General features: G+C 49.4%; 5 protein-coding genes across 11 annotated transcripts in view; 2 read left to right on the top strand and 3 right to left on the bottom strand.

The window, feature by feature from the left end:
- Nucleotides 1–610: 610 nt before the first annotated feature.
- Nucleotides 611–6,817, top strand: LOC6506548 (striatin-interacting protein 1 homolog). 3 transcript variants are annotated; one of them, XM_001957637.4, is made up of 5 exons: nt 611–838; nt 3,535–4,487; nt 4,550–5,789; nt 5,850–6,360; nt 6,422–6,817. In XM_001957637.4, the coding sequence occupies exons 1-4, from the start codon at nt 731–733 to the stop codon at nt 6,339–6,341; spliced, it is 2,793 nt and encodes a 930-aa protein (XP_001957673.2). In that variant the 5' UTR covers nt 611–730; the 3' UTR covers nt 6,342–6,360; nt 6,422–6,817. The 3 variants fall into 3 exon arrangements, with proteins under 3 accessions (XP_001957673.2, XP_014764810.1, XP_044570492.1); XM_014909324.3 differs by having other exon boundaries at nt 6,425–6,817; XM_044714557.1 differs by lacking the exon at nt 611–838 and having other exon boundaries at nt 3,205–4,487; nt 6,425–6,817.
- Nucleotides 890–3,160, bottom strand: LOC6493401 (probable phospholipid hydroperoxide glutathione peroxidase). 5 transcript variants are annotated; one of them, XM_001957638.4, is made up of 4 exons: nt 3,049–3,160; nt 1,884–2,103; nt 1,365–1,685; nt 890–1,297 (listed from the first exon to the last, which is right to left on the bottom strand). In XM_001957638.4, the coding sequence occupies exons 2-4, from the start codon at nt 2,091–2,093 to the stop codon at nt 1,106–1,108; spliced, it is 723 nt and encodes a 240-aa protein (XP_001957674.1). In that variant the 5' UTR covers nt 2,094–2,103; nt 3,049–3,160; the 3' UTR covers nt 890–1,105. The 5 variants fall into 5 exon arrangements, with proteins under 5 accessions (XP_001957674.1, XP_044570493.1, XP_014764359.1 ...); XM_044714558.1 differs by lacking the exons at nt 1,884–2,103; nt 3,049–3,160 and adding exons at nt 2,689–2,795; nt 2,864–3,027; XM_014908873.3 differs by lacking the exon at nt 1,884–2,103 and having other exon boundaries at nt 3,049–3,124.
- A 325-nt stretch (nt 6,818–7,142) lies between the features above and the next one.
- LOC6493400 lies at nt 7,143–8,535 on the bottom strand. Its single transcript, XM_001957636.4, has one exon. It carries the CDS (start codon nt 8,533–8,535, stop codon nt 7,555–7,557), a length of 981 nt encoding a protein of 326 aa, XP_001957672.1. The 3' UTR covers nt 7,143–7,554.
- A 92-nt stretch (nt 8,536–8,627) lies between these two features.
- On the bottom strand, nt 8,628–9,361 carry LOC6493399 (dolichol-phosphate mannose synthase subunit 2). The gene is made up of 2 exons (XM_001957635.4): nt 9,217–9,361; nt 8,628–8,764 (listed from the first exon to the last, which is right to left on the bottom strand). The coding sequence occupies exons 1-2, from the start codon at nt 9,359–9,361 to the stop codon at nt 8,628–8,630; spliced, it is 282 nt and encodes a 93-aa protein (XP_001957671.2).
- A 158-nt stretch (nt 9,362–9,519) lies between these two features.
- The window catches only part of LOC6506549 (elongation factor-like GTPase 1), a 74,835-nt gene continuing 71,829 nt past the window's right edge, over nt 9,520–12,525 (top strand). Inside the window, exons 1-3 of the mRNA XM_001957632.4 lie at nt 9,520–11,851; nt 11,910–12,342; nt 12,394–12,507. Of these exons, the coding sequence (XP_001957668.1) occupies nt 9,668–11,851; nt 11,910–12,342; nt 12,394–12,507 (2,731 nt within the window). The 5' untranslated portion in view covers nt 9,520–9,667. The remainder of the gene's footprint in view (nt 11,852–11,909; nt 12,343–12,393; nt 12,508–12,525) is intronic.

Raw genomic sequence — 12,525 nt, forward strand, 5'->3', positions numbered from 1 at the left:
TTCGATGCATCCGTAATTGGGCAGTGCTGCATTTTAATGTAATTGTCGGAAGGTCGGAGTCGCCGCTTCGCTGGCAACTAGTTTGAACTTGAAATCCGAGCCGAGACGTTGAACTGCCGCTGGAGAGGATCGAGATCTCCTCATACATATACTGCACATGTGCGATGGAAATCGGACGGTTTTTTTTTGGGGGTGCTGCTCAGGCAAATTTGCGCAACCGAAATCCAAGTAAGTTTTGGCGAACATTTTGCAAATGCGAGCATTCGAATTCGGATTCGGAAAGAAGGTAAAGGTTAATGTGAAGTTTTTCTGTCTTTTTTTGTATTTTTTTGAGATCATAAATCCAAAGCCAAATGTGGGCGAGCATACCAAGTGAGGGTAAAAATTGGAGAAAGGTACGATCCTATTGTTTTGGAAATGCGTTGAAAACTGAGGACAACCTGAATATGGTAACAAAAACTGAACAAAACTGGTCAGAAAATATGCTTTGCAGTTTAATTAATGTCATACTTTAGGTAGTTATTAATATATATTTTAAAAGATACTTTTTACTTTAGTTTTCATAAATCAAGTATCTTTTTTTTTTAATCCCCCTCTCCTTAATAAGACAGTCAAACTCAAAACCTGAACAACAAATACAAAAGCTCCCAACACCCAACTTCAAGACAGTTTCTAAGACTTTTTGGAAGCTGCGTCTGATCAGTCCTGGCGGCAATTGGTGCACCTGGAAATGGATGCTGTCCGATCCTCGACAGCGGCGCAGAGCAAACAAGAATATTATGGAACGGATACCGGCTCCAAAGGTCGAAATGGCCGCATGTTTGTTGTTACTCCGTCGGTAAGTGGGATAGATTGTGCCCTGAATCATTAATTGAGACGAGTAGGCATGTGTGGTAACCACAATTCGCGTTTATTATGTTTGTGAGTGGGAATCAAAAACCAGTAAAAGAGAATACAATATATAGGTATGCAGACATTTGGTGCATGTGGCCAGCCACCACGCAACTACCATCCGTGGCCGAGCAATTACAAGCTAATGCTACGCGATAAACACAGTCCAAGGCATGAAACAGCCAACAGCTACAGCTACAGAGCTTATCAAGATCTACAGGAGCTTCTCGATGTCCTTGGCTATGTCCATGGGATCGGTGGTGGGGGCATAGCGGTTGACGGGGATGCCCTCCTTGTTGACCAGGAACTTGGTGAAGTTCCACTTGATACCGCTGCCCAGAGTGCCTGTCTGCTTGGCCTTCAGATACTTGTAGAGTGGGGCGGCATTATCGCCATTCACGTCCACCTGGAAGATTAGAAAGTGACTTAGACTTTAATCACAAATTCTATCTGGATGAGTAAACATTGTTTACCTTTGCGAACACCTCTCCAATATCGGCCTTGGAGTCGCGCAAGTGACAGACCATGGCCTCGCCATCAGCCTCCGGCATCTGGGATCCAAACTGGTTGCAGGGGAAGTTAAGGATAACCAAGCCCTTGTCACCGTACTTCTCCTTCAGGTCGGTCAGCTTCTGGTAGTTGTTCTTGGTCAGGCCGCACTTGGAGGCGATGTTAACCACCAGAACCACCTGGCCCTTGTATTTGTCAAGGGACACGTCGTTTCCATGAGTGTCCTTTACGGTGAACTCGTAGATCGAGGCGGCGTTCTTGTAGTCTCCGTTAGACATGTCGATCTGAAAGGGATGAGAGACATGAGTTTGGAATTGAGTATTTGATTCTTAAGCAAAACATGTTTTTAAAATCATATATCTATCGCACAAAACAAAGGATAGACAGGCAGAGGCAACAACTTTTAGTTCGGCAGAAAGACAAAGCAACTGAGTTAGTCAACGATTAAGAAAACATCTAATAGAACTACTGGCGCGACTCACGGCGGCTGCTGTGGAGTACTGGGCTGCCGAGCAGGGGGACGTGGGTGTGGAGGCTGTGACGGCACTGGCCGCACAACTGACTGGCAACAGAACGGAGCAAAAGCGGAGGGGCAGGCGCTGCAATTGAGCCTGGCCCAGGTCCACCAGAGAACGCATTGAGTAGCACCTGAAGGCCTGTCGGGAAATGGTCTGAAACTGCCTGATACTCATGGTTCAAAAGCTGCAAATAACCAGTATTATTATTTATTTTAATTATTTATTTAGAAAGTAATAGTATTTGAATGTACTACTAAGATCTCTGGTGTTTTTTATGGTTTATAGTGATTATTTGGTTTTAGAAAATCAAAATAATTGAGAAATTCGAAAACAAATTGGAAGGAAATGGTAGTTATAAGTGTCTCATTTGGAAGATATCCTTATTAATTGTTAGTTTATGATGGGTTAGTTGATTAGACCTCTTCAAGAATGATTTCTTTTCATAATTATTGTGAAAAATTGTCCAAGATTTCGAAACAAATCTAAAAATAGCCATAAATTATGGTGTGGTCTGGACCCATTTCTAGAACCTTGATACCCCCTTGACCTTGGGTTAGTCATCTAAAATCTGGATGCATATATAATGAGGGGTCAAAGTCAAATAGTGGAGCCTATTAGCCGGATGAGTCACCCTTCATTTCCTGCCGCACAATGGGTCATTATTACTGCCCTGTCGTGATTGGGCCACGCAAGTAGCGCTCTTCATTACACATGCAAGCCGGATTTGATTGTTCGATTAGTATTATTCTGGTTATTGTGGGGTAATTACTTGCATGGTGAAGTAGATGTACGAGCCCAGGGCAATGGCGACTGACCCGAACAGAAAATGCAGGAAGGAGCGGCCGTACATGGCTACTATATCTCCGATTTCACCACCTTCGATTGTGGGAGGAATGCACATATAGTGACTATGACTATGTTGCCGCAGATTTTCTGCAACTCACGCTGATGTGCAATTGATATGTACAGGAAGCCGGGGCAAAGTACAAAAGGCTGTGGGACTGATTGTTTTCGGTTTTCTCTTATTCTGACAGCTGTTCGAAAAGAAGCTAAAATTATAGCTGATATGCTTTATCGCCGAAAAACACTTGTAGGCTAGTTGTCTGGATCGGTTATTGTTTTGGCTTACTTATGTCGTAATGCTGAGAGAGAGTAAATAACTATGACCGGCGCTTCGAGGGCTTTTTATTTATATATGTGTCTGTACATATATTTGTATATAGGTGTGGGTTGCCAATCGAGTATGGCGTTGCCATACTAGTTCATTCACAGTTGCCAGACTGTCAGCCGGAGTAAACCGATATTTCAGCTTTTTTCACCCACGCACTATACGGTCACACCGCTAAATTTTCTTCTTTCCATTGTGCGTGTGCTTGTGTTTTTGTTTTTGGCAATTGTAGATTTGCAATCTAAATTATCAAGTGAAATGCTGGCCAGCGAACTGGGGGAGATGACTGCGTGCTAGACACAACGTGCGAGACTCAGAGACGGGAGTAGCCAGCGAGCGCAGCCACGCCCAGCCAGGCGCACTGCCCACAGCCGCAGGATACACACATACACACACCAATACTACAAGCGAGCACCCTATATCCGAACTATCCTCCTCCGTTGGCAGAGCAACCGCATCCAGATGATGCTCTCATCCATAAACAACTCGTTCGAGCAGGACACCCACGATGCGGACGCCAACTGCGATGGCCCCGATCTGGACTTCGTGTACGCGGATGTGGACGGCTACCAGAACGAGATCGCAGAACTCTACAGCTACACGGAGTTCGTCGAGTTCCAAATGAACGTGAAAGCGTTCGAGGATCAGATGGAGCTCTACGACCTGCCTCCCAATTGGCAGAAACAAGACGCGGCGGCCCAGAGGGGCATCATCATGAAGCTGGTGGACCAACTGGAGGTCTCCGACCGCAGATTTCGAATGCAGGCGGCCAGGTGTATCCTGTATCTGGCCCAGGGCTGCTGGGCGGAAGTACAATCGGACGAGGAGCAGCATCAGATCACCAGGGACAATGTGCTGGTGCTCCACCAGCTAGGCGTCTTCGCCTCCTTCATAGACCTCCTCAACATGGAGATAGAGAGCGCCTGCTCGCCGGACATAGTAGCGATTAAGATCACCAATGTCACTCTGGTGGATTCCACGGACATTCGGGTAATTCTGTCCGTGCTCTACATCATCACGGAGACGATACGCGACGAACGGGATCGCGGCAGCGAAGACTACAAGGAGTTGGCCGAGTCGTTCGTCCAGGAGATCAATGCCCCACTGCCCGATGGTGAACTGCTGGCCGTCAAACTGCTGGGGATGATAACGCGATTCTGTAGCGGAGCCGCCCCTCAATTTCCGATGAAGAAAGTGGTCCTGCTGCTGTGGAAGGTATCTCTGCTGGGCTTGGGCGGCATGGATGTGCTCAAGAATCTCAAAAACGAGTACCGACAGAAGGTTGGCCTGGAGCCGATCACCGAGGACACGCTGGAGGTAACCAAGTGCATGCGGGCCAGCTCGCCGCCGGCCACAGCCACCGACATACTGGAGAATCAGTATCCCAGGAAGAACTTCAAGTAGGTTTTGGCGCGTTTTTAGTTGGAATAATAGACTCACCTTAGATTCTTACTTTCTGCAGACGCTCCTTGATGAAACAGCGATTCCTGGACGAGCCCGAGCAAATCGACATGGAGATCACCGGAAACGAGGGCCAGGCGAACGCAAATAATGGCTCAGGAAACGGGGGAAATGGCAGCAACGGCGAGGAGGAGCTCTCCCAGTACTACCGCCCCTACGACGATCCCTCTTCATCTGCCAACTCCACTACATCGACGGCCAATCCGAACAACCAGCCGAGCTTGACTCAACCACCCGCCGCTGTGCCGCCAGTGCAGATAACAGCTCGACTCCCCTGGACGCCAAAGGTGCGGCAAAAGGATATCGACCAGTTTCTGGACATTTCGCGGAACAAGTTCATTGGGTATTCCTTAATCGGTGATCACGAAAGCCTGGCTGGATTGCCGCAGCCCATCCACGAGGGCTTCAAGACCCTGCAGCGGCATATGTACTTGAGCCTAGCCGATGTGCAGATCAAAAAGGAGGAGGACATCGCCCGCAATCCGATCTCGACGCACGAGGACGAGATCAAGCTAACCCCGGCGGAAGTGCTCTACCAGGCCATTTTGCCAAATCTCCCGCAGTACATGATTGCTTTGCTCAAAGTCCTCCTGGCGGCCTCGCCCACATCCAAATCAAAAACGGAGAGCATCAACATAATGGCTGATGTGCTGCCCAAGAAGATGCCCCTCACGGCCACGCAATCCACAAAGCTAACCGTGGACATGGGCCGGCACAAGGAGATTATTGTCAAGGCGGTGTCTGCCATCATCCTTCTGTATCTCAAGCACTTTAAGATTAACCATGTCTACCAGTTCGAGTTCATGTCCCAGCATTTGGTCTTCGCCAACTGCATTCCGCTGGTCCTGAAGTTCTTCAACCAGACAATCACCGAGTATGTCAACACCAAGAACTCCATTCCCCTGCTCGACTTTCCGTCGTGTGTCATTGGTGAGCAGCCGGATCTGAGTGGCGATAGCTTTGTGTATGGCGGCGAGATGTCCGACAAGCCGTACTCCTGGCGGAACGTCTTCTCCTGCATCAACCTGTTGCGGATCCTAAACAAGCTGATCAAGTGGAAGCATTCGCGCGTCATGATGTTGGTGGTGTTCAAGTCGGCGCCGATTCTCAAGAAGACCCTGAAAGTGAGGCATGCGATGATGCAACTGTATGTTCTGAAACTGCTCAAGATGCAGACCAAGTACTTGGGTCGCCAGTGGCGGAAGTCTAACATGAAAACCATGAGCGCCATTTACTCAAAGGTGAGGACATAGAATGACTTTCTTTATTCAGTTTTTAAAGATTGTTTTATCTTTTTAAAGGTCCGTCATCGTCTCAATGACGACTGGGCATTTGGCAACGACCTGGAATCGCGTCCGTGGGACTTCCAGGCCGAGGAGTGCACGCTGCGGGCGTGCGTGGATCGCTTTAATCTCCGCCGATATCCGGAGGCGACGCAGAAATGTGGCAATAACGGCACGGCGGCCCAGAACGCCGAAAACGCCCAGCAGTCGAATATGATGGCCGGGAATAATGGGTGCGGCAATAATGGTTCCGATGCGAACGGCTACGGGAACAATGGTAGCGGCAACGGTGGCAACAACCAGCACCAGCAACAGCAGCAGCTGAACGACTACGGCGTGGAAGGCGGCTTCCCCAGCGACGAGATCCTCACCCACTCGGACTTTGCCTTCTTTGGCCACTCGGGGTGGTGGGATCGCAAAGTCGAGCTGACGGACTACTTCAAGGCCAACTATGCGGTGTGGCTGGAGGAGGAGGTCTACAACAGTCAGACCGACTGGGATGCCCTCTAGGCTACAGCACGAGTCACGAGTAAGTTCTAAGATATCTGCCTGTAAGTTCTGATCTTAAGATCCTATCCTTTTTCTTGCAGCAGAAGCTGGATCAACATAAGCATCATATAAGCAAAAAGTTATTACCATAATTGTAAGCATAAAGAACGTACATTGATATAATCCATGTAGCCACGATCGACCACGATTGGAACACCAAACTACTCACTGAATTGGCAATAAATGGGCACGCCACGGGCCACGGGCCACGGGCCACGGGCTACGGACTCCGCTCCCCTCTTCACTAACTAGCATACGAGAAACGAGTATATTACCCCCATAGCGATGACAACAAGCCTGTATATTTAATGATTTGTATTTTTAATTTATATATTTATTATTTGTCCTGTTCCACGAACCCCTGCCCTGTCCTGATCGCGGGATCGCGTCAGTCGGCTTCTGTAGCGGAATAAACAAATTAAATAGTTTGAAAACGATCGCCCAGCGTACTGCCTTTCCATTTTGCGGTTAAATAATTATTTATTTGTATCCGTGTTTGTGTGTTTTGTTTCGCACAAGAAAAAAATGTAGATTTCTAATAGGTCGTAGTCTTAGTGCCTAGTTTTAAATTTCGGTAAATATTACAAGGTATTTACAAGGTGCATATATATAAATATCCATTATATTGTACAATAACTATTCCATTCCGAAAAAAAACAAACTAAATCCAACCCCCACACCAACAACAATGTGTCGGGAGTTTTTCGCGACGTTTTCCATGACGTAATGGTTAAAAAATACAAGTTAAATAGTTAGCACAGCTAAAATACGAATTCCTGAACCGGGTTTCTTCATTTCACAATCTGGTTACAACAGCATTCTCCACAAGAGAGACCATGTCACCCATAATAACTACTATCGTAAGACGAAATAAAGTCTAACTAATGAAAATTGTACAATCTATATATGTAATCTAGGGTGGGTCGACTTTCTAGTACAAAGTATAAACGTTTATTGGTTTTTTTATTAATTTCAATGGGTAATTAAATGGGAATACTATTATTCATCTACAGTATACGATTCTACGTCAAAAATCGAACCACCCTAGGCTCCACTTAAGAATACTCCTTATCCTAACTCCTCCTAAGCGGGACAACTAATCCTAACAATTCCCAACCGTTTGGGAGTTCAAGATTATTATACATACAATATTCAATTGTACAAAAGAGGATATCTACTGCTCCATCGGGCAGATCGTGGGCATTATGTTGTTATTGGTGGGGCCAACGTAGAGCATCCCGAAGCGCTTCTGTTGCGGCGGGCATGCGGAGGGTGCGGCTGCCGGTACGTCGCATCGCTCCTCGAAGTAGTGGACAATGCGCTGGAGGACGAACTTGAAGATCTTGTCCTTGGCTATCTCGCCGTTGAGGAACGTGATGTCCTTGCAGTCTCGGTACTCGCGGAAGTTCCTTTCGTAGTGCGGCCAGACGCAAAGCTCAAAGTATCCGGTGACATCGGGGGGATCATAGGTCCGCTTGCTGCGCCGCTCAAAACACTTCTCGTAGGGCAGATGGAAGTGGTACTTGAGGTTGCACAGCGCCAGCAGCTCCGGCTGGTTGAAGATCATGAAGCCCTCGACCAGGAGGAAGTTGATCTTCTTGTCCCGCAGCTGGGCGGCTATCTGGGCGTTGATGCGCATGAGGTGTTGCTGCTGTTGCTGCAACTGCTGCTGGTGGAGCTGCTGGGAATGGTGATGGCTGTGGTGGCGCTGCTGCTGGTGCTGAGAAGGATAGTGGTAGGGACCTACTGCCGGATTCCCTGGCTTGTAGTAGTTGGCGTTGTAGTGGTACTGCTGCTGGAACTGCTGGGCGTAGTGCTCGAAAACCGCCGCAGTCACCAGCTGCTCCTGAGGCTCCGGCGCCACCTGTCTGCCCTTGATGATGTGCCCAATGTCGTTCAGCATCTTGGGCATGTCCAGCGAGGTGATTAGCTCAAAGTTGATCGCGTTCAGCACTTCGTTCCGCTGATGCCGCTTATCGTCCACTGGAAGGAAGTAGTCATCCTGCGACAGCAGTCTCACCTCTCCAATGGTGTAGGGCGAGTTCCACAGCGGTGCTCCACTCAGGCCCTTGAAGTAGTCATGCAGGCTGTGGGCCAGCGTCGTCTTGCCGCCACAGGTGACGCCCGAGATTCCAATGACCAGCCACTGCGGCATCTTGTTTGCGAATGGTTCGATTCCCTATCGATGCTCTTCCCTGTTTTCCAGCGAAATCTGTATGTCGGTTGGAGCGATAACCTCTCCGGTCTTTAATCGCGCTTCACCTTCAGGCTCCAGATGTGGTAGAAGGAGAACGCGGCGATGCCGCCGAGAAAAATCACCCCAAATACAGTGGGCACTATGAAAGCGTACTTCAGCGGAGGGAAGAACAACCGGATGGGATTCGCTGCGAAGACAGGAAGTTCAAATTAAATGATTATATACAATTTCTAATGAAGAGTGCGATTTATGAGTCATACTGTAATTAAAAAAGCGACCAATATTTGAATTAAAATTTAAAACATTAAAAAGAGTAACATTTTTAGATTATATAACGCCTTAAAATCCAAACATTTTCCTTTTCCCACATAACCAATGACTACTGTAGTTACAGTTAGTCTGTGACCTTGAACCGAGCTCAGAATTAGGAGCGGCATTCCAGGTAGTGGGTTACTAAGCGGGTCGCTCGGCTAGCCGCCTCTGGGGGATCATTTTCCACCCACACAGTTAGCAGATCATAACGTGAGCAATTTAATCTGCGGCGTCACTCTAATTACCGCACAAAAGCCGCCAGATTATTCAATAAAACACTTCTGTAACCGAAGCAAGACATCCTTCGTGGGGGACTCACAAACTCACCTTCATCGATTAGCATAAAGGGGAGAACTGCCACCCAGAAGAAGTAGTACGAGAACGCGAAAATAGCGGCCGACAAGATGAATTTTCCAAGTTGCGCATTCGAAGCCATAAATGATAAAAAGCGATTAAATTTAAGCGTTATCATTTGTTTCCTCACTTTGTTCTACTTCAAATTTATAGTTTTATTAAAATAAAAGAAATGCAACCTACGGGAACTGCCAACTCAAAGGAGGACTTAACATAGGTGTTACAGCCCTGTTAACTGATATCTTACATTCTACATATGTAAAATGTAAAGTAAAAAAGATATTTAAAGTTCCTCCAGCTGGTCACTCGAATTGCGAAATTGCCGCGTGCGGTTTGTTTACAAATACAATTGGACCTATTGGCGAAATTCCAGTTGAAATTACAGTGACAGTTGAAAGGCACATACACTTCCAAAGGATTCAGGATGCCCGTCGTTGAGGGCAACGATCTGGTCCAGCTGCAGCGTCGCCAGCAACAGGTACGGAACATCTGCATCCTGGCCCATGTGGATCATGGCAAGACAACTCTGGCGGACTCGCTGGTGGCCAGCAACGGGATCATATCCCAGCGGATGGCTGGAAAACTGCGCTACCTGGACAACAGGCAGGACGAACAGGAGCGGGGGATCACCATGAAGAGCAGCAGCATATCCTTGTACTATCAGGAAAGTGCACCAGTCGACGGGGAGCCGGATTTCCTCATCAACCTTATCGATTCCCCCGGGCATGTGGACTTCTCGAGCGAGGTCTCCACGGCGGTGAGGCTGTGTGATGGCGCCATTGTCGTGGTGGACGTGGTGGAGGGCGTGGGTCCCCAAACTCGCGCCTGCCTCAAGCAGATCTACGAGGAGCAACTGAAGCCGGTCCTGGTGCTGAACAAGCTGGATCGCTTGATTCTGGAGAAGCAGCTGGAACCCCTCGATGCCTACTTTCACTTGATGCAGATCCTCGAGCAAGTCAACGCCGTTCTGGGCAGCATTTTCGCCTCGGACATCCTGGCCCGCGAGGACATCACCAAGAAGGACAACTACGAGTCGGCCCTGGAGGAAGTGGATGACTCGGAGCTGTACTTCACTCCTGCCTCCGGCAACGTGATCTTCTGCTCGGCCTACGACGGCTGGGCCTTTTCGGTGAAGGACTTCGCCGCCATGTACGCGAAGCGACTGGAAATGAAGGCCAAGGACTTCGAGCAGGTGCTGTGGGGAGACTTCTACTACAACTCGAAGAAGAAAGAAGCCCTTCCGGGTGCCCAGGAGAAGGCGAAAAAGCCCATGTTCGTACAGTTCGTGCTGGAGAACATATGGAGCTTGTACGACATTATAGCCATCAGGAAGGACAAGGACAAACTGCCGGGCATAGCCGAGAAACTGGGCCTCAAGCTGGCCGCACGGGACCTGCGGCTCACTGATCCCAAGCTCCAGATCAAGGCTGTTCTGGGCCAGTGGCTGCCCATCGATAAAAGTGTGCTGCACATGGTCGTGCAACATGTTCCTCCTCCGCACAAGATCAGCGAGGAGCGCGCTCAGAGATTGCTCTATCCGGCTAACGTGGAGCTGAACACCCTGCCCGAGGAGACTCTGAAGCTGAAGGAGAGCTTCACCAGCTGCGACTCCAGCAGCTCCAATGTAATCGCCTTCGTGTCCAAGATGACGCCCGTCCATGTCACCCAGCTGCCCCAAAATCGTCCCAAGAGACTAACCGACCAGGAACTGCAGCAGCGTCGTGATGAAGTGCGTCGGCGGATAGAAGAGCGCAAGCAGCAGAGCGAGCAATCGGAGCTGGAGAAGATTAGCCAGGGCGTGGAGAAGCTCAGTACGCAGGTGGAGGAGGAGAAGAAAGCCGAGGAAGCTAAGCCAGAGGAGGAGAAGAACGAGTTCGTCTTCATAGCCTTCGCGAGAGTGTTCAGTGGCACCTTGAAGCGCGGCATGGAGCTGTTTAATCTGACGCCCAAACACGATCCCCGCCAGCCGGCGCATCGCAAGGAGGATGAAGCCCCTTACGCCAGCCGCGTTACCATCGGGGATCTCTACATGTTCATGGGCGGGGAGCTGCAGCTCTTGGACGAGGTTCCTGCCGGAAACATAGTTGGAATCGGTGGTCTCGAGAGTCACATCGTGAAAACAGCCACTCTTAGTAGCAGCTTGGATTGCACCTCCTTCAGTGAGCTGAGCATCATGGCCACCCCCATTCTCCGGGTGGCCATTGAGCCGGTGCAGCCGCAGGATATGCCCAAGCTGGTTAAGGGCTTGAAACTGCTCAACCAGGCGGATGCCTGCGTTCAGGTTTCGGTGGCTCCGACGGGCGAGCATGTGATCACCACCTTGGGCGAGGTGCACGTGGAGAAGTGTGTCCACGACCTCGAGCAGAGTTATGCCAAAATCAAGGTGAACGTCTCCAAGCCGATAGTGTCCTTTAGGGAGACTATTGTGCCAGCTGCCACGGTGGACATGGTGAACGAAGCTATTGTGAAGACGGCGGAGGACAAGGACATCAGTAAGAAGATTGCCACGCACCAGACCCTCAACAAACTGGGAACACTGAAGGTTATAGCTCTTCCCCTGCCCGCGGAGGCTGTGGAGCTGCTGGAGAAGCATGGAGAGTTCTTTAAGGTGGGTTTAGTCTGAGAAGAGAAGGATAACAAGTGACTAATCTATCCTCTTCCAACAGGAACTGGCTGCTTTGCCGCGCAACCAAGTACTCTCTGAGAAGTGGACCACTCTGCTGGCTTCTATTAAACTGAAACTAGTGGCTGCCCTCCAGGACCTCCAATTGTTCGGATTAAGTTCACTCACCCCCGAGGAGCTGGTCAGCCGGGTGTGGGCTCTGGGTCCCAGGAACTGCGGCACCAACATCCTCCTCAACCTCAGCGACTATGAGCAGCCCGACTTCTGGTCAGGTCCCAGCAAGTCCTCGGAAACGGATATACGTTCGGCGACCGATCAGCGAAAGGACTTTAATAGTTCTCTGGTTAATGGCTTCCAGCTGACCTCGGGAGCGGGACCTCTGTGCGAGGAGCCCATGCAGGGTGTGTGTTTTGCGGTGCTGGAGTGGTCCATCCAAGCAGAGGGCGAGGACTTGAACTCACGAGGTCCTTTTTCGGGTGAGTAGCTCTACTTTTCTTTTGTAAATTATTAAATTTGTATTTTTTTAGGACAAGTGCTGACTGCCGCCAAGGAGGTGTGTCGCCAGGCCTTCCAGAACCAGCCCCAGCGCCTGGTCACCCCCATGTACAGCTGCAACATAGTCGTGAACGCGGAAATGCTGGGTGAGGCTCTAATTAGTT

Source organism: Drosophila ananassae, chromosome 2R (genome assembly GCF_017639315.1).
Source record: "Drosophila ananassae strain 14024-0371.13 chromosome 2R, ASM1763931v2, whole genome shotgun sequence".
NCBI lineage: Eukaryota > Metazoa > Arthropoda > Insecta > Diptera > Drosophilidae > Drosophila > Drosophila ananassae.